The 20,086-nt window shown below is 36.0% G+C and overlaps 1 protein-coding gene across 1 annotated transcript; it reads right to left on the bottom strand.

Moving 5' to 3' along the window:
• Positions 1 to 4,249: 4,249 nt before the first annotated feature.
• On the bottom strand, positions 4,250 to 19,513 carry LOC120002256 (homeobox protein HOX1A). Its single transcript, XM_038850940.1, has 9 exons — positions 19,352 to 19,513; positions 16,154 to 17,723; positions 13,745 to 13,910; positions 13,468 to 13,591; positions 13,248 to 13,360; positions 12,624 to 13,163; positions 11,131 to 11,475; positions 5,208 to 5,297; positions 4,250 to 5,083 (listed from the first exon to the last, which is right to left on the bottom strand). The coding sequence occupies exons 2-9, from the start codon at positions 17,644 to 17,646 to the stop codon at positions 4,643 to 4,645; spliced, it is 3,312 nt and encodes a 1,103-aa protein (XP_038706868.1). The 5' UTR covers positions 17,647 to 17,723; positions 19,352 to 19,513; the 3' UTR covers positions 4,250 to 4,642.
• Between the last annotated feature and the right edge of the window lie 573 nt (positions 19,514 to 20,086).

The raw sequence follows: 20,086 nt of genomic DNA, 5'->3' as shown, positions 1-20,086 counted from the left end.
TCATAATAAACAAAACTTTTGTCATATTTCTTATTGGAGCAAATGACCTTAAAAAAAATATCAGATCTATAGTAAATGATTTTGCATTACAACGTCAATACATTAACATGATAATGTAAGTAAATATTAGTTTAATATTACTTTTTGGAAACAGTAACATGATGATGTTACTGTTTGGAACAGTAATATGAAAGAAAAACTCTCAAATTCAAACGATTTTGACGACGATTCGCTACATCACCACCGCCGTTAGAGTCCCCTCACTGAGACGCACAATGCCCAGCCAGATTTTGTCTAAAACAGCCACTGAAAAGCGAGACCTGAAGTTGGCCCATTTTGCTCGCATAATGTTACTGTCAGCAACATTGAAACAGTAATATACGATCTAAGATCTGAACTCATATTACGATCTCATATCTCATATTAGATCTCGGATATAACAAAATGAAGACGAACACTAATAAAAAGAAGAAGAAGAAGAAGAATAAGAAAATTAAGAAGATGATTGTGGAGGTGCGAAGGTAGTGGAGGAGCAATGGTGGCAATGGCAACGGCGGTGGTGGAGATGGATGTGGACAGTGGCAGTGGTGAAGATGGAGCCAAACGTGGTGATGGAGAGTATGTGTCTTAAATCTAGGTATTTTTTTATATCCATGCCTATTGAAGATGAAAGGCAAATGTGGAATTATATAATTATTAATTTTTAAAATAGATACTTATGTGGAAAAGAGGTACTTATATGACAAAATATTTTTTCTTTGATCTAAGTGTCCAACTTTTATAAAGTGGACACTAATATGTCATTTTCCATTTAGTATAAGATTAAACAAATTTATTTAAAAAAATTTAAAAATTTTGAAAATTTGTATTTTGATTATTTTACGAGTCCAACGATACATTTTTGTGCTTCTTATCATCTATGATTGCATATTGTTCACAAATGTTGGATTGTTTGAAATAACAAATGTTGGATTGTTTGATATCACCATTGTTATTAACAATCATTCTGATTTCTGCAAACACCATTAGTTATAAGTGATTGAAAAAAAATTAAAACGGAGAGGGAGGATTCAAACTCTGTACCAAGGTGATTCACACTATTCTTACCACTTCAACTAGTGACTCAGGTGTAAGTGATTACAAATTTACTATTAACCAATCACGCTAAAATATAACAACTATGTACAATAATAACCTCCTCAGAAAATGCATCATAACAATAAGACTCCTAACTCTGCTTCCACTTGGAGCCGATCCCAAGCATGGATAAATGAGGATTGCGATAGGTCGACTGCCAGCGTAAAACTTTATCAAACTTATGAACATGAATCTAAATGAGAATATCGTTGGGGCGTTCCCTACTTGCGACGTGTTGCATTGGAACCTGAGTGCATTGAAAAATGAGCGAGGGTTGGCAAGGGGGTGCCTCCATACTCCCGCGCTACATCGGACCCTGGGTGTAGTGATAAATGAGCAAGGGCGTCCTCTATAAGCGACGCGCTGCATCGACGTTTGGATGCGGTGAAAAATATGACAGGGTTCCCCCGCTTTGGACATGCGTGGGTAAAGAAGCTACTCCATAATTATAGGATTATGATATGCACTAGGAACATAGGGTGATGATTTACAGACAGACTAACTGAACTAGTTGACATCATGATTACACGTAAGGTTACCATAATGTATCTACAAGAGACTAAATGGGTTGGGGAAAAATCTAGAGAGATTGAAAACATAGGTTATAAACTATGGCACACTAGAATGGATAGAAATAGAAATGATGTAGGTATAGTAATAGATAATGCACTACAAGAAAATGTCATGGAAATGAGGATGTTAAAAAAGAAATTAGGACTAAGAGAGTGTCATAGGAAATTACATAATGGTATGGACGATAATAGTTATGAAACATACAAAGTAGCCAAACAAGTAGCTAAGAAGATTATAGGAGAGACACATTACAAAGCACATACTGAGTTATATAACAAGTTAGATATAAGAGATGGAGAGAGATATTTATAGGCTAGCCAAAATAAGCAAAAGGAAAACTAAGGACCTAGATCATGTAAAATGCATCAAGGATATAGACGATAGAGTTTTAGTGAAAAATGTTGAAATTAAAGAGAGGTGAAGACATTACTTCAATGAGCTACTTAATGCCGATAACGGATGTAACATTGGAAATCTACATATCTCTCATGAAAATAGAGATCCATAGTATGTAAGACATATCAGAGTGTCTGAAGTGAAGGAATCTTTAAGGAAAATGAAAGGGGATAAAGCCATAGGGCCAGATGGAATTCCAGTCGAAGTATGAAAATGCATAGGAGATGTATGTATAGTATGAGATTATTAATGAAATTATTAAGACCTGTAAAATGCCTAATGAGCAGAGGAGAAGCACTATAGTACCTATATACAAGAATAAAGGTGATATCCAAAGTTATAACAATTATAGAGCTATCAAACTTATGAACCACATATTAAAACTTTGGGAGAGAGATGTGGAGTAGAGATTGGGATCCGTATCCATAATATCTGAGAATCAATTTGACTTTATGCTGAGATGATTCACAACGGATGCGATATTTTTATTAAGGGGACTTATAGAAAAATATAAATAAAGGGGAAAAAAACCTTCATTTAGTATTTATAGATTTGGGGAAGACATGCTAGGGTGTCTAGTGAAGTAATGTGGTTGATTTTAGAGAAGAGAAGAGTCTTGATTAGCTATATTACTATGATTAAGGATATCTATGAAAGAGACGTAACTAGTGTTAGGACTATTGGAGGAGTTACAGGGAGTTTCCCATCACAATAGATTACACTAGGCGTAAGCAATATTGTCCATTCTTATTTATTATAGTGATAGATGAACTCACACGACATCTTTCGGGTGAGTTACCTCAGTGCATGTTGCTTGTAGATGATGTAGTTCTAATGGATGAGACGATATCGAGAGTCAACTCAAACTCGAAATATGGAGGCAAGCATTAGAATCTAAAGGATTTAAACTAAGTATGATTAAAACATAATATATGAAATGTAAGTTTACCAAGAGTAAACAATGGAACGAACAAACAATTGAATTAGATAGGAGGGCAGTAACAAAATAAAGCTTTTAAATATCTTGAATTGATCTTCCAAGAAGACGAAAACATAAGTGATGATTTAGTTAATATGATTAAAAACGGGTGGAGTAAGTGGAAGAGTGCAGCCGGAGTTTTACGCAACCAAAGGATTACCTTAAGATTGGAGGAAAAATTCTATAAGTCAACTGTACGACCCGCAATGATGTATGGTTTCGAGTATTGGGTTGAGACAACATATACAAAAAAATGCATATAGCGTAAATGTGAATGCTTCATTGGATGTGTGGTCACACTAGGAAAGATAGGATAAAAAAATTAGATTATTAGATTTAACATAGGAGTAACATCTATTGAAGATAAGTTACGAGAAAATCATTTAAGATTGTATGCACATGTTCAACGTAGAGATAGTGGTGCAGAAGTGAGGAGGGGCGAGAGAATTTGTATGGAACAGAGTAGGAGGAGAAGAGGAAACCTAAAAAGACATGGCTTGAAATAGTAAGAAATGATATGAAATTAATAAGAGTGGATAAATGTATGATTCATGATAGAAATGAATGAAGAAAACGATTACACATGGTGAATTCCCGTTGATATTCTTATAAATTCATGTGACCGACCCAAACTTTTGAGATAAATGCTTTGATGATGATGATGAAAAATAAGACTCCTCTTACTCGTTAGAAACAAAAAAAAGGAGCTATAAATAATATACATATCCTGCTCAAAAAAGGCAAACAACATAGATTTTAATGGAAAAACAACCCAGGAACATAGGCGTTTCTTGTGTATCCATGTTTTCTACTTTTATGTGAACTTAAGACAGGTTTTGATTACCTTTCCAACTTCTCCCATTACATGCAAGATCTATCCTAACAATTGAAATCACAAACCTCTTGTTTTCTCCTACATTTCTCAAATAGTGAGTCAAGCTTGTTAGAAATCATGCAAAAGAAAATGAAAGACATACCGGGCCATCAATTTTTGCATAACATTCCACTTTCTGTGCAGGACTGATTCAAAAGTACCTGTTCATCTCTCCAAATCCTAAACAGAAATAATTGTGAACGGGTTTCCATTGATTACTAAACATGACCTTAACTTCCCTTCTACGCAAGGCTGAAGTTTAAATAAACCTTTCACCGACTCAAATGCAATTTGATCACAATAGATCCACGAGAATAAAAAGTGAAGCCAAATGAACGCATTTGGCAACTAAGTTTTTCTAGTGACCAATGCACATAATCGACCTATAATTCATTTATCCACAGGGTTTAATATAAGGAAAACAACAATTTGGACATCTAATTTCTTAAAATATACGGAAAAGGAACTATTGAATAGTTTTTATCAAGCATCCTTGTAAAGGATAAAGTTAAAAGGTAACTTACCACAAAGAAAATTGGAGTACTATGAAGTTGCAGACAATAATGGCATCAATGTTGGCATTGTCTTCTGGGCAGAAGGTAATATTCCCCTAAATAGACCCTCAGATCTGAGTCTTGCAACAGGTTCGTCACTATTCTCCTAATGTGGTCAAAATTGATAACTCAGGCAGCAGACGTATTTCTTCTTGTCTTAGCTCTTCCAACCATTTGAATTTCTTCAATTTTACTTGAATCTGCTCGGAGCTTTGGTGTTTCTTCATTTCTTGAGGGTGGATCTGATGCTCGAGTATTTAACTTTTGCCTTTTATTTACTGAAACTGGCGTTTTAGATTTCCGTCTACTGCTCTTTCTGTTCCTTAGATTATTGTTACTCACTTCACCATTGCAGCTTTCCATCACAGCAGACACTGCCTTACTTGTCTCCGCATCTTGATCATTGTCACAAGCTGCATCGCCAGTATTTGTTTCCGCTCCTGTCTCATGAAATTTCTTCAGCATTTTGGATTCTGGAGTGCCACTACTTAAAGCAGTTTTGGCAACATGAGCATCCATTTTTGTTGAATGGTTAAAACTCCAACGAGCATTCTCAAACCATTTGCTAACCTGCAGAACCATATGTTTAAAGAGTTTGATGCAAAATCTAATAGCCTAAAAATTTTATGAGGAAAATGAGAGGAAAGGAATGAGGATGGAGAAAAGAATGATTGTAACAACAAAAAAATATTACCTGACGCAGAGTAATTCCCAGCTCTGTTGCCAGACTTTCTTTCATAGCCCTGTCAGGATATTGATTTTCCTTGAAGGACTTGAAGAGTTTCTGCACAGCCAATTCACCGATAAGAATACAACTCTAAATGGGAGAGTAACACAACCTTGAAAAGAATTAGAATTTATGCAAAACATGGACAATTATTATATAATAGAATAACCCAAACCGTATACAAATTATATGAAGACTCGAAATCAGCATATCTGAATTTAAAAAAAGCTCATGCAGTACTAGACTGCCGGACATTCTAGCGTCAAAAAATTGCAATTGAACAGTTTAGTTAAATGTGTTATCACATAAAACTCCAATATCCTCAAATTGTTAACCCCAACCCATCTCTGCAGGGCACGGAACAAGAAAGCAAAGAAAGGAACTTGGAGCAGCATGTGGCAGAGTTCTCTTCATATAGATGTCTAAGCAAGCTTTCTGAAAAATGTTTACACTCAACAATACAAGCACATCTTCGTTAAGCACATTGCTTGGACTTAATTACCAAGTTGATATAGAGGGTTAACCCGAACAATAACTTAACAAAATTGAGAGGATTTCGGTCCCTAAAAATACTACTGAAGAATTATGGTAGCAATCTAAATGTGTAAACTGGGAAAGATAGAAACTGATGTTAGGAAAAAAAAAATTGGAAAGAGCTATTGTTGAAAGGGGAAGGAGAGGATGCCAACTATTTCATTCCTCAAATGTATTTTCAATGTACACTGGTGATAAGAGCCCACGAAGTGGCATAACACAGCGGATCTGTACTTAGACTCATATGGGTCAAACCGAGAACCACTTGAAAGTTCTCTTCATTGATGAAGAGTTCAAGATGTAAATCAGTAAATGCCATATAGGCATTTCACAATACACCTCAGCTAATAATGAACATGCCAGCAACAACAGACAAGCGTCTGGTGATAGAACGACCTGATTGCATCATTTTGACAATTATAGTGACCGTATTGACTGCAAAAGAATTGTCAAAGACCCAAGTAAATTCACCTTCTCTTTTCAGACGACCAAATATATAGTTTAACCTAAAATGTTCTATTGAGTGCGATCCATCAAAAGAGCCAGAATTTGCAACCTAAACAAAATAATTACACAAGGAAACAATCCTACTACAAACAATAACAAAATAAGAAGAGACGCGATTAAAATGAGAATGAACAAGCATATATGCATGCAAAATTTATAGGATAAACTCGGAGGGCAAAACAACAGACCATCGTCACGTTTTATTCTTCATTATCATAATCCGAGCCTTTATCCCGAAAGTTTGGGTTGGCTACATTATTCTATGAGAAAATAATGAGAATCCACTACATGTATTTATTTTCGTTATTCATTCCTATCTAGGATCATACTTTCATTTCACAAACAACTATTGAATCAATATCATTTCTTACTACTTCAAGTTATGTCTTTTTAGGTCTTCATCTTCGCTTCGTACTGTCTCCTGTACAAATTCTCCCCATTCTCCTCACCGCTGTACTACTATCTCTATGTTGAACATGCCCATACCATTTTAAACGGTTTTCTTGCAATTTATCTTCAGTTGGTGCTATTGCTACCTTAAATCTAATAATCTTATTTCTTATCCTATATTTCCTCATGTGACCATACATTCAATGAAATATTCGCATTTCTACTACATGTATTTTTTGGATATGTTATCTCTTAATAGCCCAACACTAAGAACCATATATCATTGAGGGTCATATATATGACCGATAGAATTTTCCCTTCAACCTTAAAGGAATCCTCGATCGCATAATACCTGGGTGCCTCATCCACTTTATTCAACCGTTTTTAATCCTATTAAGTACATCTTCACTAATGTCTTCGTCATCTTGAAAAATCGAGCCAAGATATTTTAAAACTTACTATTTGTTATATCTCTCCCATCTAATTTGATCATTTTTTAGTCCCTTATATGCTCTTACTAAACTTACATTTATGTTTTAGTCCTACTTAATTTAAATTCTTTAGACTCTAAGACTTGCCTCCATACCTCGAGTTTTGAGTTAACTCTCAATATTGTGTCGTCCACTAGAACCCACTAGAATCGTATCATCTGCAAACAACTTGCACCAAGTTAACTCACCTATGTCATGTCAGTTCTTCCATCACTATAACAAATAGGAACGGATTTAGTGTCGGGTTTAGTGTCAACCTCTAATGCAAACCTATTGTGATGAGAAACTGCCCTGTAACTATTCCATTAGTTCTAACACTAGCCACTGTTCTTTCATCCTTGATCATAGTAATATAATTAATCATGACTACTTTATTCTCTAAAATCCACCATATCACTTCCCTAGTAATCCTATATGCATTCTTCAAGTCTATAAATACTAAATGGAGGTCTTTTACTTTCTGTCCAGATTTCTCCACAAGTCCCCTTGATAAAAATATCGTCTCCATCGTGATCATCCCGACATAATACTAAATTAGTCTTTGATTTGAACATTGTAGATACTGATCTCAATCTCCGTTAAAACTCTTTCCCAAAATTTAAATATGTGGCTCATAAGTTTGATGCCCCTATAACTGTTACTAATTTGGATACCACATTTGTTCATTTATATAGGAACTTAGTGTTTCTCCTCCATTCATCAGACATCCTACGAGTCTTGATAATTTGATTAAATAACTTAGTCATACTATAATTACGACATTTCCACATTTCAATTGGAATTCCATCAAGTCTCATGGCTTTACCCCTTTCATTCTCTTCAGGCACCCTAATACATCTTATATACCAAGGATCCCTATTCTCAATAGGGGGAGAGATCTTCAATGTTCCATCCATAGCCACCATCAAAGAGTTATTGAAGTAATTTCTACCTCCTTTAGTAAAATTATATCATCTATATTTTTTTTGCATTTACATGATTTATGCCCCTAATTTTCCTTTCTTGAGTTTTAATTAGCTTATAAATCTTTTTCTCCATTTCTCATATCTAACTTGTATAACTCAATATATGCTTTATGACACGTCGCTCTTATAATCTTTTTAACTTCTTTTCTAACTACTTTTTACGTTTAATAACTATACTCGTCCCTAACATTCTGCAACTTACTATAACATTCTCTCTTAGTATTAATTGCTTTTTTAATATTCTCATTCCACCACCACGTTTGTTTGCCTTTAGGTATAGAGCATGTGAATCACCAAGTGTATCTTTTGCTACTTGTTCGATACAAGCCACCATCTCTCCCCACATGAAGTTTGTTTCTCCAACTAAAACTTAATTTGCATTGTTAAGAAATTTCTCCGTAGAAGCTATATTCTTATCCTCTTTTGCATTTTACCACCTAATTTTATACTATCATCTTACTCTACTTCTTCTATGTCATTTCATAAAACATATGTCCACCAGTACTATTCTATCTCATGTGGTTACACTCTTCCTTGGAATCACTTTACAGTCCTTACAAAGTCTTCAATCTATCTTTCACGTAAGAATGAAACAATCTGACTAGAGTTATGCCTACTGCTAAAGATAATGAAATGTAATTCTCTCTTCTGAAACCATGTATTACTAGACACGAGTCATACGACGCAACAAACTCTAAAATAGTTTCTCCAATCTCATTTTTATCCCTAAACGCATACCCTCCATGTACACTATCAAAGTTTCTACTATCTTTCCCTACATATCCATTAGGTCTCTCCTAAAAATATTTTCTCCCTAATTGGATTGCCCTCAACACTATCAAAATATTTTCTTTGAACTGGGATAAGTACCACAGAAGCCCCTCTACTTTGCAAAACGAGTCGATTAAGCCCTCTTTTTTTTTTTTTTGGGTCATTCAAGCCCCTATACTTTGAAGAATAGGCTCCGTTAGCCCTTATATCATTTAGACGTTAAATATAGATGATGTGGCAACTACTTTTCATATGTGGCTTTATTTGAAGAAAATAAAAAATCATGTATTAAATCTGACGTGGCATTAAAAACCCTTCTTTCTAATTTCTCACTCTCCACTTCTCTCTTCTTCCTCCTCCTCCCTCCTCCTCTGTCGTCGACAAAGTGAGTTCACTTCGCAACGACCTCATCAACGAACAGCTGCAATTATTCTCTGATGCCTCTTCTTGTGGTGTTGTTGTTTCTTCCTAAACTGGATGTTTCTTCAACGAGAGTTCACTTCGCAACCGCCAACGCTCCACAATTCCAATTAGATTAACCTAATTGGAATTGTGGAGACAACTTCACCCAAAGCCTCTTTATTGTCGAGGCCGAGGAAAAGGATCCGAGCCTCTTTATTGCCGAAGAGCGAAGAGAAATCAGACTTACTAATACAATTCAGATCATATCTGCATTGCTGGTCAATTTGGTGATGCCGTCAATTTGGTGAGGAGTGTCGCCAATTTGGTGGTCAAAATAGAAATTCAAGAAGTTGAGAGGAGGTCAAATGTGGTGTTTATTAGTTCTCTCTGTAATAGCTATAATAGCTAAAATCTGAGGTTTGCTTTCTCTCCGCAAAGAAGGAACCGATAAATCCAAAAGAACCAACGACACATATTGCCGCACAAACATAAACATTTACTTTCTTGAGCTTGCTGCATCCACTAAGAACCAGAATGCCTATTAGGTGAAGCAAGATCTACGGGAGCCTTCTGGCTAAGATGAAGAAATTTGGCCATAGAGTTTGCCGGCGAAAGAAGGTGAAGAGAAGTGATGCGATGAAAATTCGGACACGTGTCGTCATTTTATTGTTCATCAAGTCAGTAAATATGAAATTAACATAAAATTAACATAAAAATCCAACGCAACTTTTTAACGGCCAAGTCAGCTCCATTTTAATGGAAGCTAGCATAAAGGCTTGTTTAGCCCATTCTTCAAAGTACAGGGGCTTGAATAACCCGAAAAAAGGTTAGAGGGCTCAATCAACCCGTTTTATAAAGTAGAGGGGCTTTTGAGGTACTTATCCCTCTTTCAATTCGCTATTTATTACTATACCTAAACCATTTCTATTTCAATCCATTCCAATGTACCATAATTTATCCATTCTTATGTACCATAATTTATAACATGTGTTTTCAATCTCTCTATATTTTCACCCACCCATTTAGTCTCTTGTAGACAACTAGACATATTATGTTAACCTTATGTCTAATTATGGTGTCAACTAGTTTAGCTAATCTACCTGTAAGTGACTTTGTGTTCCAAGTGTCTATCCTAATCATAAAATAATGGACCAACTTCTTTACTCCCACAAGTCCATAATAGGGGGCCCTTACATATATCTCACTGCATCCGAGTGCCGATGCAAAAGACATTGCTTGCGGCTTAACACTCCCTTACTCATTTATCAATAACTAGGGGTCCGATAAAGTGCGTCACTATTAAGGTACGCCCTAGCATGCCCTTACTCATTTATCGTTGCACCAAGTTCCGATGCAACGTGTCATGCGTAGAGAACTCCCCAACAAATTTCTCATTTCGACTCATGTTCATACAAAAAATATTGACAAATTTTTTTGATTCATTAAAAGTCAATGAGAGAACAAATGTTCTATTTACAAACTATGAAACTAAAAGTTAGGTTCCTTCCACAAGATCACATGAATTTTGATTTCTTTCTCCTCATTCGTCAGTCAAATCTACCATTGCATTCAACATGATACGCAAATTTCTGCTTCTATCCACAACCTATTGAGGGCATCATTGAGTGCTTAGCATTGCATCTCAACTACTAGAGAGAACAACTCTCCTAATTAAATTTCAACAATTCATCTCAAATTATGCAGTCCTGTAACTAGCAGAGAAGAACAGTAAAAGGCCAAAACAAAATCTGACAGTTCAGTTAAAAAGAGAATATCTGCTTAACCACCAAGCAGCCCAGAAGCAATAAACGACTAATTAAATCATGTTACCTTAGTTACAGCTTCTCCAAGTCTAGAATACGCAGATGATTGAACTCTCTTACCACTTGAGAGAGATTTAGAAGAGCCTTCATGAGATTTATCAGGTGATATGTTCGTTTCTCCAGACTTGGAGTGGGACACCTGAGGAGCTCTCTTAGGTGTATGTTTAGTTACTTTAGTACCTTTCAAGTCTTTTTCTTTACCCACTGTAACTTTAACATCTTCTGTCAGAGAATTTTCATTTGCCAACGCTGACACAGCTTCTCCTGTGTTTTTCCTCCTCTTCATTCGTGGCGCACTACCATTCCAATCTTCATCATCACTCGAATCAGAAGAGTCATGTCCATATGTTTCCTATACAAATTATCATGGCATACATTAGAAGAAAAGAAGAAGAAGAAGAATAGCAAACTAGGGAAGGCAGACAAGAAACAATGGATAAATGAACACTATTAAGAAACCAAATGCAGTAAGAAACACGTTGACATATGAAGAAATACCCCAATAGTATATAGTTTAGAATAGAAAATTGCATGGCAACTGGGAAGTTGTAACGTAACACAAACAGATGGTTGATCACATGGGACCAACCTAGGACCAAGGCAGAACAGTCCTGAACCAGAGGATCTTGATGTGCTTTTGCTTTCAGAAAACACTTTCTCATAACCCATTAAAATATAATCTTCTTTTCGCAGACCATCAAAATTATTGAACAATGACGCGGAGACCTTCAAAGATCGCATGAAACTATAGATTTTCCTTCTATTTCTCAAAGCAAAGCTCTTTGCATTGCAATCACTATGTTGTCAGCTTGTCCTTCACAGGTCAGATAGAATAAAGCGTCCATGGAAAATGACACTTAATATCATGAAAATAGGAATAAGTCGAGCTACAAGATATATTACTGCTGTGATAGTAGCAGCATGTAAAAGAGCCAAATAGGAGTGGACCCTTCCATGGCATTAGGTAACCATAGCTGAAGGGGAAATTGTGTGGATTTGAAAACTGCACCAGAAATAATTGCTAGCGTCTTTCTTTGATTGATAAGCCTGTCTCACTTCTCTAGTCATATTTACACCCAACAAAAGATAATAGAACAGATTAATAATCCGAAACTAGAATATTCAGAGGACTCTTCTGACTAAGAAAGTAATTGTCAGCGAAATCGTTTGTTTTTTTTCTCCTGAGTCTTTACTGGATCCTAGATGTGTGTGTGTGTGAGAGAGAGAGAGAGAGACAAAAGCCCAGTACAAAAAAAAATATAAAGAAAATTCGTTCAAGATGCTGTAAATAATGGAGCGATTTACTGTAAACTCATCAAAAAGGATAACACTACTCCCATTGTTTCATGTCTGAACAAAAAAAATTGGCGAAACAGTAACCAAAACTGGAACTCAATATATTATGCTAAATCTTTCATTAAATTGCAGCATTAAACAGGAAAAGAAACTTGTTGGCACTGAAGAATCATAAGTAGAAACTATAAATGAAAGCACACTCACATCATATAATTTCTTGTAGTCCAACCTTTCTACATTTCTTTTCCCAGAGGTGATTGCAAAATCATCTTCGCCAGGCCGTGAGTCTGATAGAGGAGACTGATCCTGTTGAACACCTTCAGCATTTGGCAAAGATGAATTTCCAAAAGGATGGTTTGATGTAGGGGCTTCATCATTCCCACAAGATTTGTAATTATCAAGAGCATAACCAAGATCCTCAGAGTCAGAAGTAAAATCCGAACTTGAACTTTTCTGGTCAACATCCTTGTAGATATCTGGAACATCAGGGTTATAATCACGATCGTCTGAATCATCAGAAGGAAGGCCCAAGTAAGGGTCATTGTTAGATGGAGGCTCCAACTCATCAGATGCAGAAGTGAAGTCAGATTCATCAGAACTTGATTCATCTATCTGATCCTTATCTTCAATTTCAGGACCATCAGGATCATAATCTTCATCCTCAGAGTCATCTGATGGAAGTCCAGCATTGGTTCCCTGACTATGACCAGCCAAGGCAGCAGCTGCAGCCTCAGGAAAAACGTTCTGCACAAGTGATAAGAGTTTCATGAGTATAGAATGAAAATGAATTCTCAATAAATCACAAAAGTCTAGAGGTTTTGTCATGACCTCCCAGCGGTCAGTGACAGAAAGATTTGTTCCTTGGGACTCATTAAGTAAGTCAATGCAATCAACTTTGCAATCACATCCCGGGCATAACCAGCCTTCATCATCAGGTGGAACTGCATGAATTAACAATGGAAATAACAAAAGCATAAGTTTAAAGAGAAAATTAAACAAAAGAAATTCAAGAACAATAATATAGCATATTGATTAGTCGTTGAATTACTATGTTCTTTCAACAGCGGTGGTTGCAAACAGAATTGATGAAATCCACGATCACAAGCACCATCACAGAGTATAATATCATTATCAGCAGACAAGTCCTTGGACCCACATTTTGCACAGAATATCTGCCATAAAAAAAATTTCACATACAAGTAGTTACAATAACAAGGTATATCATCAAATAAGAAAATCTGTTTCGAAAGGTAAGAATAACATGTAAAACAACATTTATTATCCAAAGAACAACGCTCAGAGTAATCTTAAATAAAAATGCCTACATCCTCACTGTCAATCTCTCCTTCAGAATCGAATAGAGATTCTGGAAGCTTTCCTTCAGCACTGAGTGAATCAATACGTTTAAAAAGATCTCTAATTGTTAACTTGCGCCGTAAAATTTCAGATGCAGCCCGTTCAAGCTCCTTCTCTGGCTTCAATTTCTCCAGACTGCATGGTTAGGTGAATGGTCAATAATCAGATATCAGCTATCCGATAAAAATAGACGATTTAAGACAAGCCAAGATATGCCAGCCAAACTAAGTTGGACAAATGCCACTAAGTCTTAGCCATCTAAAACTTTGCTTGATTATATGAACCAATTATCAGACACATTCTTAAATGGATAGTTCAATCCACATAATAAACCATGTTTGTCAAATTAAGAATAACAACTGCTACTGAAAAGCATAAATCGGTTGACTGATCTAAGGGGACATCTCTGCCCTTGCCATAGCTCAAGTGGCACCATTTACAAATTCTAAAGACAAATCACACCCTGGACTTCAACCAATAGAAACAACCAATTGGGTCTGCAGTGCCACAAACTTCCAACAAAGTGTCTAACGTCAGTAAGTCTGACTCATTATAAGTAAAAGAAACCCCTTTCCTTTTTCTAGAGTTCCATTTGATTCTCCTTCTTTCAATTTTTCAAAACTTTTGCAGCAGATACAGAGCTCAAGTTTAACATAATTATTGTAACTGGAATTTCAAGAAATTTTTTGATAGCTCGACCCGGCCAATAGGAGGGTTATTCTTTGATGAGAACACAATATGGACACACGCCAACAAACCTTTTTCAAAATGTCAAACCTTTTCTAGTTTTTTTTTTCCCACTCACCAGAGAAGTCAGGTAGAAACAGAGACCTAACACCCACGTGGAAAGATAGCTTGGATAGAACACTTCAGATAATTAGTAAAACGACATGCAAGGGAAGTGTCTATCAATTAAATAGTAAGCCTCCTGAGAATGCCTTTTCCACTTACTTTACTCTTGGCAAACAAATGTAGCAGATGCTACAGAATTGCTGGTTGCATCATTAGCTTTCATTAAACAATGCAGTACTGGTAAACAATACATGTACCATTACTGAATTGTTTAACCCAACAGCTTTAAGCACTGCCCACTCAAACTTATTTCAAAGATTTGGCCATTGAGTGCCTACTCAATAACCTCCCTTCTAAGCTTCTCACATCATCAGAAGAAAGTGAATATAAATTGACCATATACATAGTCAATAACATTTAAAAAAGTATTTCCATTTTTTAATTGTTCTCCCTCATATTTGTTTTCAAGATTCTTGAATCTTTTATTTAACTTCTAATTCTTCCCCGTGAACCTATGAACTGCCACATATTTTATATATATCATGGCCTAGGCATTCTGATGCAGGAAGCCATTAATTCTAGCTAATACTTATCCAACTGATGCAGTTTTAAAAACTATTGATGTAGATTTTGTTTAGGATTGAGCGAACCAGAAACTCCAATCCCAAGTTAATCCCAAAATCAAAAACCCAAGAACAAAAATTATCAATTTCATAGGTCCGATATTGGAACAAAACTCTTGAAGTTACGAATTGAACAAGATCACCCTGAATCTCTCAGGTCGAGCCAGATAAACTCACCTGTCCCTCTCAGCCCCTCACCGAGTGTGTATTAGTCTCTCACTGAACGTATACAGACTCTCTCCTATTGCAACTTTGTATAAAAACTCTCTTTTTATTATTCATTCATCATCCTTGATAAAATACATCTATATAGACTCCTAGCAATCCTAATTATACTCCAATTATACTATGACTTGACTTGGGAAAATAACCTAATGATAGACATATAAATAGTTTAAAATTCGAAATTCAAACACCCCTGGAAAATCCGACAATACCCTTCCTGTAAAAACTAAAATAAACTTAGTTAAAATAGACCCAATAATAAACTAACTTATGAAACATAAAATCAGATAAATATTAGCTAGAATGAATTGCTTTCTGCATCACAGTCATTGTGTGTTCTTCAGTTTTAGTAATTTGACATATAATAAATTCCCAGCTGAGGCAACAACATCTAGCAAAAACATGACAACCCTATTTCATCATTGTTCCTCTTTTTTTTTCTTTAAAACCTCAAGAGCCTCTTAAGGTGGGAATAAGGTATAATTCTCTAAGAACAAGATCAATGATTCCTTATATAACCTCCAATCTTGTTAGGGACATTATATTGCTCTATTATTCAAAAACCATAATGAAAGTTCATCATACACAGAATAAGAAACCTAATAATAGTAACATAACTCTAACTCCAACAGCTCAGGCAACTAAATAAGGCAGCAGCAAAAAGGCCAATTCAAAAAAATTGAATTTTTTTAATATGCCAAACTAGCAATGGAAAACTTCACAACAGAACGTACGCACCTGAGTCCTTTCCAGCCTTCTCCAGAATAAGCAGCGATTAGATTCTGTTCATACTCAACTCGGTTCATTGAATACCTGAGAAGTCTCCTGATTCTTGAAAAATCATCAGCCACCATTTCCTTCATTCTTCTTCTTTTTTTACTCTTCCTTATTCTCTCTCGACCAGGATTAGCACTAGCCAGGTTATCAGCAGGCTCAACCAGTGTGGATATCTCTTGTGACCTTGAGCGCAAGACTCTATCATTACCTATAGTAGATCTTGACATATACTTGCTCTTCAAAGATTTTGAGTTTCGTCTACCTTGATGTCCAATGTCACCTGAACTTTTGACCACACTATTAGGTGTTGTCCCAGAGAGTTGAAGACTCAATGCATTTTGTTCTTCTTCAAGAGGTGGACTCAGATGTTCAATACCAGTACTTTTAATTGCATCTTCGGAGGGCATATCTTCATCTTCACGGGTAATGTCTTCATCTTTCGTAAGCAACCCCATGGTCACAAGTTCAGGTGGCGCCCCCAATTGCTCTATAGCAGTACACTTCAATATTATAAGGCTAGTTTTCACAGGATCATTCAGTGGGTCTTCATAACTGGCTTTACATTTTTCTGCTAATGTTTCATGAAGCACACTCCTAGAACCAACCTTATGAGCTTGTTCAAATGCAGTTTTCTCGATATCGGTCTGACCACACTCACCTGAACTTTCAAAAGGTGGTCCCAAATGCTTGGTAAGAGAATCCTGAGTCAAAGATTCATACGATGGTTGCAAGATTTCATTATCACAGCTGGGTTTTGCAGCATCTGTTTTTCCTGGTTCATTCAGAACAATTTCAGAGCCAAGTTCATTTTTTTCTATTGATGGTTCAGTAAGTATAGCGTCACATTTCCAAGAATCATCTACAGACCCAAAGTCAAGTGTATCTGCATTTATACTTTTGACAGTACGGTTACTCTTACTGAGATCATCAGGAGTTAACTCCATATGTTCATCAGGAGAATTTTTATTAACATCACTGGAAGAACTTTTGTTGATATCTTCAGGAAATGCTTGAGAATTTCTGTCAAAACAGCTGCATACAGCATCAACGGTTTCTTTGAGTTCAATATGCATAACTTTAGAACCAAAGCTATGCCTTTGTTCTTGTGGATCACCATGTGCAGATTTAGTACTGTACTCATGCATCTCTAATGATGTACTTTTTTGAAGGATGGTCTTAGCAGACTCACTCATTTCTTCAACATTACCCATATGTTTAGTAAAAGAATTGTTAGTCGTGTCTGGTGATTGCACATCGTCATTGACAGCAAAATTGGAAGGCTTTGTTTCTCCTCTTTCGTTTTGTTCAACTTCAGATACAATCTGATGATTCTGTCCAGAGGGCTCACTATGTGTGCATTCAGCACTGAATTCAGAAATTGATCTTGACATAGTTTCTTCAGGGGATGTACACTTTCCAGTCTCCCGACTCAATTGCGATAGCGAAGTACCCATATGCTCAGCCTATGACATAGAGTATTAGTTATATGTACTGGCTCTCCTATTTGTATTTTGTTTCTCATGATATAAACCTGCAAAATGAACAATTTTGTGATCTTTATTATGGAGAATAAAAATGTGATATTCTAAATTTGTCCATGCTATGTGGCTTGTGATTACAGCCAAATGATGAAAATATTACTATTGAAAGCCTAGCCTTGCTATATAATAGCAGCAAGGTAACTGTCATGGAGAAGAGGACACTTACTAAGTTACTATAACTAATAAAAAGAAAATAATGGCTACAGTATATGTAATTTTGTATCAAGCCACATAACATCTTCTAGCGAAGACTCATCATATATGAATAAGAGATGCAAACAAAACTCACGCAACCACAGAGTCAAGCCTGCCCACAAAGGGAAAGAAAATAATGGCTCAAACATAATGTGAAAATTCTTTTTCATATGATCCACTCAAAATATGAGTGTGTATTGTGTAATGCCATGACAGCAGCACTAACAAAAAAATTATCACATCTATTACTCTCAGACAGCATGGTACAAATACTAAAGCCTTGTACATGCCAAGAAATTAAATAATACTAATAATAATAAGAGTTACCCAAATGGACTTTGCCTAGCCTAGCATAAATTACCAACTAACTTGAACCTTCAATTTGATTTCTTTTTTAAAGGCAATGTCATAACAGAAATGACTCTCATTAAACAAGATGTGGTATTCTAGCCGAGTACAAGAAGTTGCAATCTATTAGGTGACTGAGAAACAGATTTCCAGGCACATTATCTGGCAAGCTGACACCAAGTAAATATTAAATAATGAGGTACTTATCAAAAATAAAAATAAAAGAGCAAATAATGAGGTTCTCAATTTAACCGGAATAATAACAACATGAGAGGAGCATAGGAAGCCAAAAAGACTTTAGTAAGCTCAAAGTCTAATGGCATCAAAACTCCCCATAATAGTGAGCAAGTATGGTTACAAGTTCAATATGCTTTAGTACGTATAATTATGGGTCTAAAATGAACAAAAAGTAACACTAATGCATACCGATTAACCTTAATGAAGGATTAACAGAATGTACTTCTGCAAAGTAATGCAGACCCAAAAAAAAATACCAATGTTGAGATCTTTGAATTTTAGCTATCAATGTCTTAATTCTTAATCCAACCCGACATATAATGCCAGCCAACAATTTGAACTAAACATGACTTCCCCTCTCCTATTTGATCTGCCACGATTGCTCTATGTAGCATAATGTTCATTAGTGCAGTGATACGTAACACATATTGACTTATATCAAACAGCTTCACCTCAATCTGATTACACCAACGACTACAAGAACAACGCATAAGGAGATCTCGTAAACCTGCCCTAAGCTGGAATTTCAGCTATACAAAGCTTATAACAGCGTGTTAACAAACATGACGCAACTTTCTTTATCTTCCCATTGATTTTCTCAGCAACCAAACAAAGTAACAAACACGGTAGAGCGCACTAGAAAACAAAAGGAGGAAAAAAAAAAAGGCAGAGTCCATTCCGAAGCTCACCTCATGTGACATTTTCGGCTTTGTTCACAGAAACAAACAGCATAAATCGTTTGATGAAACATTACCAAAAATTTCTTCGTTTTCCTCAAACCTTTATTTTGATTTCTCAACAGAAGAAAAAGAGAACACATAGGGAAGAAAAAACTGACCTTATCTGTCTCTCCTATCTCTCTCCTTCCTCTTCCTCCACCAAAGGCTCGAAAGAGAAATTCATGAGAGAGATTGATGCCTGAATTGATGTTAAAGAGAAAAAGCGGGGTTCTTTCTGTGATTGTCGAAGCCTCTAATCTGGGCCACCGCTGCGTGTTGGAGCGAGAAGGCTACAGTAGTGCATATATCGAATTTTGGATTAGCGGCGTACAGTTTCTTTTCTTGATGGGCTGGGCTCCGATTACATTGGGCCTGAATTTACAGTAAAACATGGTAATGCGGCCCGTTCAAGTCCTCTCATTTTTTTCAAGCATCTTGAACTCTCCTCTCTCTAAAGCCTAAAGTCCGTAAGCACCTGTGATATAAGTTAAATGGCTAACATACTTTTTGGAATATTGTGAGAAAGCAATAAAATGTAAAATGAACATAATGACAAAAATGTGTGATTTGTGTTCCATTAGATACAAATATAAAAAAAAAAGTTTTAGAAATAAGGATAAAAGTAATAAATTTACTGAAATACCCTTGTATTACAAAACACACTTCTTCTCTCTTCTTTCTTCGCTTGCATCGAAGCTTCTTCTCTCTTCTTCCTTCGCTTGCGACATAGATCGGCGCTTGTTCTTCTTCTTCTTTGCGACTGAGATCGGGGCTTCTTCTTCCATCGCTTGCAACAGCGACAAATCTTCAAAGCAAAGCTTTGATCTAAAGAGATAACGAAAATGAAAACGACG

Source organism: Tripterygium wilfordii, chromosome 7 (assembly GCF_013401445.1).
Source record: "Tripterygium wilfordii isolate XIE 37 chromosome 7, ASM1340144v1, whole genome shotgun sequence".
Classification (NCBI taxonomy): Eukaryota; Viridiplantae; Streptophyta; class Magnoliopsida; order Celastrales; family Celastraceae; genus Tripterygium; species Tripterygium wilfordii.
This window is presented reverse-complemented; position numbering and strand designations above follow the sequence as displayed.

Bases quoted from the DNA above. Each gene is read 5' to 3' on its own strand.
- LOC120002256 (XM_038850940.1), bottom strand. From the start codon at position 17,646: ATGGGTACTTCGCTATCGCAATTGAGTCGGGAGACTGGAAAGTGTACA. The intron at 5,298-11,130 runs GTAACATGATTT...TTGGCTGTGCAG, and splicing joins TTGGAGAAGCTGTAACTAAG to AAACTCTTCAAGTCCTTCAA. The intron at 5,084-5,207 runs GTAATATTTTTT...ATGGTTCTGCAG, and splicing joins TGGGAATTACTCTGCGTCAG to GTTAGCAAATGGTTTGAGAA.